We start from the raw sequence: 8,419 nt of genomic DNA, 5'->3' as shown, positions 1-8,419 counted from the left end.
CCTTCTTTTTCTTTTTTAAATCCAAAATGCTTCCACACTGCAGATCGGCGAGATCACAGTGTGGACGGAGGCTCAGCTATCATGTTTGCCGCCATCTTTGTTTTGTTTTCGAATCGATTCGAAATCCAGAACTGTCCATTCGAAAACCGAATCTAACCCTTTTATTCGCGAATGTTCGAACTTTAGAATAATCGTTTCAGTTCCACTTAATACGTAGCTATGTGCTATTGAATTATCATTTCTATATTCCTGATTTTGTCTTTTTATATTTTTGCTTCACGCTTTTGAGCTTAATCAATCATCGAAGTTTATTTATCTTTACACGTTTATAGTACAAATGTAGTTCAGTATTTTTCAGTCCTGTTATTTAAGAATGCTTCGCGTGCTTCACTGTTGAGAGCACAACTACGAATGTCGTAATTCTGTCCTTGAGTGGACGATAAAGTCCACGTTTGCTCGTTAACAGAAGTGTTTAAAAGCGGTCACTCTTTCCTGGTTTCTTTCTTTCACAAGAGACCACAGTTCAGTAAGTCAGTTTCTAGATCTTGTTACCCTGGTTAGTAAAGGTACGTGGAATACAACGTGGTAAACTATGTGTAAATTTAGTGTAGTGATAGGTTCTGTTAAGATCAAAATCTATTAGGTTATTTTATTTTTTTATCTTTTGTACTCAGGCAACAAATATACTAAGATGATCTGGCATGGAACGTTTTACAGTATAAATATTTATAGAATATCGAGTAATGTACATTATATTTCGAGAGTGTTTATGTTGATTATTCATCTCAAACTGATACTAGTACGTTGATATCCTATCAAAACTTTTAATTTTCTCTCTTTAGCTTATGTAGACATGATTCGATGCTTTCAATGGAAGAACGTCTTTTAATGATATGAATACACTTTACATCTTTAAAGATTAAACCGTCTGTTTAAGCTTCTTTATCAACGTCATTTTTGATCTGCTAGTTCGAACAGGTTGATAAAGCCAATTTAACCTTTTATATTTAATATAATTCTGCATCTGAATCTCTTTTAAATAATAATAAACTTTTGATTGTAATATTTGTGATAAAAAATATATGTCATGTTAGTTGGGAGTGACATTTTTGAAGACAAAAACAATAGATTTGAGATGTTAATTTTTAATTATTCTAATTTGAAATCCATAAATAAAACAGTGAGAAAAAAATCTGTAGTCTAACGTGACTTTAATTAGAAATAAAAAGTTTATTGGTTGAGAATACGTCGCCATAAAAATATACGTTGTTTTAAAACCATAGTTGGATTTATTTATGACTACTACTTTATTTTCCAGATCAAAACAAAAATAAGTGTTGAAAAACAATTACAGCTACAACCACCTATGTTTTGGGAATGTGCATTATTGAAACTCCGTAGGACACTCCTATACAGTAACTAACGTGATAGTCTAGTAACTTACAATTTAGATATCATCATCAACTCATTGTAGGTTCAAGTAAAAAATTACTTCTCATAAAACAATGCTAAATAGCATACATTCAAAGAAGACAAAAACTGATGTTCCTTTCCCCTGGAATTTTTAAGTTAGTACAACATATTATTTTTTTTAAATATCGTAAAAAGGTCTTATTTAATCTAGTCAAGGCACAAGATACTGTGTCGTGCGGCCAAAAGAACCAGCTGCAGAACCCACTGTGTGTTATTAACAGGAATAATAGTTTAGCGATTTTCCACCTTCTGTACCTCGGACTGCGGTAAGCCAAACTATCATATATTTCCAGTGTATATGCTCTACTGGACTCTTACTTCATATATCAAATTTCAAAGCAATCCATTAAGAAATACCTGATATATAACATCTCCAGTCTTTATTATGTTTCTTCCTTTTTCTTCTTCTTCGTACAAAAGGTATGGAAACTTTATTTGATAGAAAAACATACTTAACTTTTATGGATTTTTTTCGAATTTGTTGCACTAATAAATCTTTTCAACCTACAGTTATGAGTCTCATTTGCTATAGATATCACCCACAAGTGCAAAGTTACTCAACAAAAATCGCTCAAATTTGACGAAAATTTTTGCTTACGCCTACGCAAAAAGTCACGTGAACTACAGGTCTAACATTTTTACTACAGCTTCAGAGAAAAGTGGACAGTTTTTATTTTTTGGTCATTCGGATTAAAGAAGACTTATTTAGAGCAGCAAAACTATAAGGTGAAAGGACGTGCAGATATACAAGTATTGGTTACGCCAAACAAACTAGATTAGCAGTTTCTAGCTCAAGTTTTCAAAAGAGTCATACGTGTGGACAGTTATTGTTGATTATTCATTGCCAACTTTTTTCAGTAAAATTTTCAACAAAACTTTACTGAATTTTATTAAATTATTCTAATTAAAGAGAGTGTAGCGTCACGTGATAACAGCTTAAGCAATTAGCATAAATAATGTTGCTTGATATGACTGTACCTAGCGCATGCGGGTGATGACAAGAAACTGTTAATATAAATTCCGTGGCGTTACTATAAAGGAAGCTATTAACACTGTTTTCGAGAGGAAAAACTATCACCATATATTTTAAACAATCTGGTTGGTTCTGTAAAGTAAAGATCTGTTCAAAATAATAGGGTTGCGATCCTAAAGCTAATGTGGGTTACTATCGAGTGTCACTTTCTTACATGCAGTGGTTTGTTGGTGTGTATTGACAAAAAGTCATGATATCTAGTCAAAACCACCTTAGGTATGAAAAAAGAAAGAGCGGCCGGAAAAGGATTGAGTTTGCGACTTAAAGAAATAAAATCAAAATTGGCGGCCAAACTGATATCCACACTTATAGCATTGAGAATAATTTTACAGCATATATTAATTCATTTGTTAGCTGGGTCATGTATTTTGTTTTACTCACCATAATACCCCAAGTTGGACAAAAAAACGGTGCCTGGCTAACTTATGAATGAACATTTGCTGTAAAATTGTTATCAATGCTATATGTGTAGATACCAGTTTGGACGCCAATTTTTATTTCATTTCTTTAAGTCGCACACTCAATCTTTTTTCAGCCGCACATTTTTTTTCACACTTAAGGTGTTTTCGATTAGATATTTTTATCCTGTGTTTCTTCAGAGCAGATTTTTAATGCGATTATTTTAAAGATGCTTCTTTTGTACATTAAAACAATCACTTGATTATCTCTCTTGTTGTTGTGTATATAGAAACCGAAACGAGTAATTGTAGGTACTGTAAACACATAAGATATATAATACGTAACGAAAGAACATTTGTATGTACATATACATTGGAGATCTAATAACTCGAAAGTATAAATCAACCCCACAATTGCAAACTAATTGCTCTTTATAAGGTAAAAGCTATAGTTTTTTTTTTATAAACTCTTGTTACATATTATGTACTGCATCAAAATTCTCTCAGGAATTTACTCAAGGCAGGTTACATTATACGCTTTTCTTAGTTTTAATGAAGTCATCTCCGTAAGTGAAACACTTGCGTATGTTCAATTGAAGCCTAACATCACACATACAAAAAATCAGTGAAATTGATGAAGCAACGACAGAGTTTAAATTGTCATGTTTCGTTTAATCCTGTGGATGTTTAGATTCTTGCCTGAAACAGTAGTAAATGAAATCAAAATTAGATGTAATATAAATAATTTGGAAAAAATTACAGAAAGTATCGTGTATGAATGTAAGTTGGCTATATATCTTCTAAATACATAAATTTGTTAAACTAGTAAAATGCATTAACAGTTTTAAAACTTAAAATGACTGTAAGTGGTGATAGTATGAAATCAGTAGAAACGGGATAATTTGACTTACTTGTCACGTGTGGTATAATTATGCAATTAAATGATTGATAAGGATGAGCTCTATTTTTACAAAGTTAAATTGTAGGAGGTAAAAAACGAGTATTGAACGGTAAAAATATGTAAGAAACTTATGTTTTTATCTATAATTTCCGTAACTTCAGTCTGTCTTCAAGTCTACATTAATATAGCATTTCATATAGCAGTCATAATTACGCTAAAGTAAGCTAATTTATAGCCGTAACTGTGATGATTTCAAATATAAACATAATGCAGTAACACAACTTAGGGGAAAAAAAGGAAAAATATATAACGCTTTTACAACCACTAATTTACTACCCGATAAACATAAATTAAAATATTATGGTTATCTTCATAAAATTACATTAAAATTATTCAATAAGTCTGTTTTCTAGGTAAATTAAAAATTATTTCTTATGATGACGTCGGAACATGGGATTGAGGCAGACTCTAGCATAAATGATGCTGTAGAATTTATTAACAGTTTCGTTCGGGAAGAAGATGCAAAGAAAACAGTAGAGGCTTACTCTCAGTCTGTCGATGTTTATGAAAAGGTAAAACAAATGTGTTTTTTATTAAGTTAAGCAATGTGATAATAATCAAATGCAGAAGTATTTCATTCTGATCTAAGACACGCCTTCTTGACTGTATATATTTCCATTTTAACTGATATTAATATTGTCCTGGATCCTAATATATTGATGCATTTAAATAAATACTATAAGTTGCTCTTCGGCTCAAAAATATTAAAAAGATAAGTATTTTTACGTTAATCTGAATGTGTCTTAACACATTTGTTATGTAGTAATTTATGTTGTAAATAAGAACAGATTTCTATGGCTAATGAACGTCAAAGTTTCAATAAATGATTAATATATTTCACGTTATGTTATTACTACCACTAGGGGTCGTTATATGTTTTTGATAATGTTTATGGATAAAGGACATTACTACAGTATTATATGCAAAATGTAGTTTTACATATCAATTAATAAATATTTTGTTCGAATATCACACATTAAGAATTATCTATTTGGTAAAAAGGTTCTAAATTATGTTTTAAATTTTAGAAACAATATTTAAATTTCTTACACTTCTCGAATAGGGTATGGGGAATGCGAACCACAAAGGAGCTTTATTGACGATAGAATCATTTTTAAAGCTTGGAGTTGATGTAAATACCAGAATTGTTGATATTGGAGCTGGAACTGGAGCCTTAGCAAAATTAGTGAGTTTAAACTTTTTTTTAAGTTTCTGTTCTTACTGTTATAAAATACAATAACAATATTTTAAAACAAGACAAAACTTTTTAAATCATTTTATGCTCCCAAATAATGTGAGTTTCTTAGAGATGTAAGAAAGAGAAAATCGTGTGTGAAATATATAAGTAGCTTCTTTACAACAGATATTATTATAGGTTGTAAAATGTTTATCATTCTTAAAGTAAATAGCTCTTTCACATTTTTCTAACCATAACATTTTTTTTCAGTAAAAACATTAAATCTTGTTTTCTTGATTAAATTTAAGATTGTGAGTAATGTTCCATTTAGAACACTGCAACAAGTTTTATCCACCTATAGTTGTCTAAATAAAAATAATGCACTAGTGTTTCTCCAAACTTTCACGAGTGTCTGAAGTTTGCGTTACTAGTTAGAAACATTGTCTACAAACTATCATTGGTGGATGAAGTCCGCATTAACATTTCAAAACGTTATGTTAAAACTACCACAAGTCGATGAGGATCGGATAATTATTACTAAATGAATATATTTTGTTCAATATGAGCAATAACAACTTAGACTATTTCATTATGTTTATTTCTTGAATTAATTTGAAAAGCAGGATTTTTACAGTGCCAAGAATATTTAAATCAAGCATTTACAAGGGACAAAACTTAATTTGGGATACAATAACTTAGCGACCATGTATGTATGTATATGGCAAATGAGATTATTTTAATGATACTATCATGTAAAATTACAAATAAATCACTCTGTGAAATGAAACGTTACATTTCCCTGTTTTGTTGGCGACTGATCCACGAGCCACAACTGTATGTTGTACATATGGTTTCAGAACATTAGTATTGTAATACTTCTAATAAAAAATTCAAAAGTAAACTTAATTAATACATTTATTCTTTTGAACTAGAATCCAGATTGTTTTAAATATTTCTCATTAGCTACGTCCAGCCGGATATTGTAACATTGATGCGATAGATGGCTCTGAAAGAATGTTGGAACGTGCAAAAGAACAGAATCTTTACCAGAATTATATCCTCTCAATTGTGGGGCAAGGGCACATATTACCTATCGAAAATGGTAAGAATTCTGATGAACTTTAAATAGAAATATTTGAATAATGTTTGCTAAGCTGTTTATCGAACATCCTGAAGGAATCATAATAAAAAACAATTATCTGCACATCTGTTACCTGACAGAAGACACGAAATATTCCGTTTTCAGAAATCAATTATTTGTAATCTATCTCGAGACAACTGAAACAACATAAATCCTTCTTTAGGTACTAAATGCCACATGCATGGGATCTTTAGGCAGTTTTATCTTTCCATTGTTTTAGCCATTGCACCATCTTTCACAGATCCATATTTTAAGCACACACTCTCTGCTACTAAGACTTGTATATTTAATTCTAACTTACAAATTTGTATTAGAACTCGTGTTTTTAAATGTTTGTTCTGGTTTATAGAAGGTTTATAACATGTATTAAGCATACATATTGTTAATTAAAGCCAATTCACAAAATTATTTGAACACAACAACAACAACAAAGAAAAACAACATTTGTAGCATTGGTTATTTACTATAGAAATTAAGAGGAAATTTATTTTAGCACTTAAATAACCAAGACCTTAAATGTTGTTATCTTATCTGATTAAAAAATATCGAAAATATTAATTTATGTCCACTTTCAGATACTTATGATGCTATGATAATGTCAGCTGTATTTTGTCCAGGCCACATGGGAACTGATGCCTTTCCTGAACTAATCAGAATCATGAAACCAGGTAATGAAGTATACACTTATTTCAAGTTCTTGTGCTATCTTCTAAGTCAAAAAAACACATTATGTACTATATTCTTAGTCATAACACCAAGCAATGAGTTACATTATAATGTCAAACTCAGCCCATGTATCTTATTGAGTCCGATCTTATAATTCGTATTGTAATTAATGTACTTCTTTTCTGTTATTATTCTTTCATTGAAAACGTCAAATCCCTCCTATACCGAAACTGTACTAGGGAACCGGCGATTAACTACGGATCTTTCAGGCAACGGATGAAAATGGTGAAACATTCATCCTGAATGGGATACCATTTCATCGCAGGTTACCGTTTCAGCTAACAGCTTGTTCTCATCATACAGCTCGATAGATTGGAATATTTGGGTAAAGTGTCTTGCTCAAGGACACAACGGTTGTCGCAAGCAAGCCTCAAACTCGCAACCGTCCGACTACGAGTCTAAAGAATGATACTACTGAACCACGCTGCCCCTAATGTGTAATTGTTGGACAGAAAAAACAACATTTAAAATCTTGCAACATCAAATGTTATACACTATATTTCCTTTACAAGATATTGCTATTGCCTATTTTAAATCTAGAAGTAAACTCAGTTCAGGTGAACGCTTGCGTTACCTAGTTATGATATTCATAAAATCAGGTCTTGCAAGAACTTAAGACCACTTTCTTTATTGTTTGCAGTAAGATGTTGGTATTAGCTTCTTCGGTTTTCTTTCGTGCCGTTTTATAAATTTTCTAGCAATAAACACCGTCCACATAGAAAAACAAAAACAAGGCGTAATGTTATAGCAAGTGTTGATTTGTTACCAAGAGTTTTAAAATTCGCCAAAATGCGTAGGATCTGTTAACAATAACATAATAGCAAATCAAATTCGTTGGCTTTGATGACACAACAAAGATCTTCATATTTTCAAACAATATGTTTAAAGCTCCTCTCATGTTTTTAGTCACTAACAGCACTGCAATAATATGTGATGGAAAATAACACAGTTATAATAATATCCATCAGGTGGCATCATAATCTGGGCAATGAGGGCTCCACACCTATATGCTGACATGTCAGAAAAATATCGGGACGGAAGATTTGAAGCTGATGTTGAGGAAATGGTCCAGAAAGGAAAATGGAAACATTACAATCCTCCGAGAACAATCCCTTATTTTCACGGTCACGAAGGGGTGGTATTTACTATGGAGGTGTTGTAGGCTCTGGAAAATCGACGAATGTTTTTTTCTGTTTAATCTGTTTCAAACATTCTATGATGTTAAATTGCTTGTTGGTTTTTAGTTCTTCCTGGTATTTACTATGGAGGTGTTGTAGGCTCTGGAAAATCGACGAATGTTTTTTTCTTGTAAAAGGTTTACCTCAATGTAATTCTTTAAACTTTATTTTTACATTTCCGTTTTACTTTTATTTTTAAATGTATTTTTTGTTTTAATTGCAACCTCGTTTACACCTCAGTTATCACTTGTGTTGATTTTTATGGTTATGAAGAAGAAGAAGAAACTGGCAGTTATTTAGATTTAACAATAATTGTTTCCGAAGGAAACAAT

The 8,419-nt window shown here is 31.3% G+C and overlaps 1 protein-coding gene across 3 annotated transcripts; it reads left to right on the top strand.

The window, feature by feature from the left end:
* The first annotated feature begins 474 nt into the window (after positions 1-474).
* Positions 475-8,147, top strand: LOC106478631 (probable cycloartenol-C-24-methyltransferase 1). Of its 3 annotated transcripts, none has more exons than XM_022382254.1 (6): positions 475-566; positions 4,219-4,377; positions 4,929-5,051; positions 6,006-6,144; positions 6,759-6,851; positions 7,878-8,147. In XM_022382254.1, exons 2-6 carry the CDS (start codon positions 4,240-4,242, stop codon positions 8,069-8,071), a joined length of 687 nt encoding a protein of 228 aa, XP_022237962.1. In that variant the 5' UTR covers positions 475-566; positions 4,219-4,239; the 3' UTR covers positions 8,072-8,147. The 3 variants fall into 3 exon arrangements, with proteins under 3 accessions (XP_022237962.1, XP_022237964.1, XP_022237963.1); XM_022382256.1 differs by having other exon boundaries at positions 504-566; positions 4,223-4,377; XM_022382255.1 differs by having other exon boundaries at positions 526-566; positions 4,207-4,377.
* The last annotated feature ends 272 nt before the right edge of the window (positions 8,148-8,419 follow it).

The sequence above is a fragment of the Limulus polyphemus genome, unplaced genomic scaffold, assembly GCF_000517525.1.
Source record: "Limulus polyphemus unplaced genomic scaffold, Limulus_polyphemus-2.1.2 Scaffold234, whole genome shotgun sequence".
Classification (NCBI taxonomy): domain Eukaryota; kingdom Metazoa; phylum Arthropoda; class Merostomata; order Xiphosura; family Limulidae; genus Limulus; species Limulus polyphemus.
This window is presented reverse-complemented; position numbering and strand designations above follow the sequence as displayed.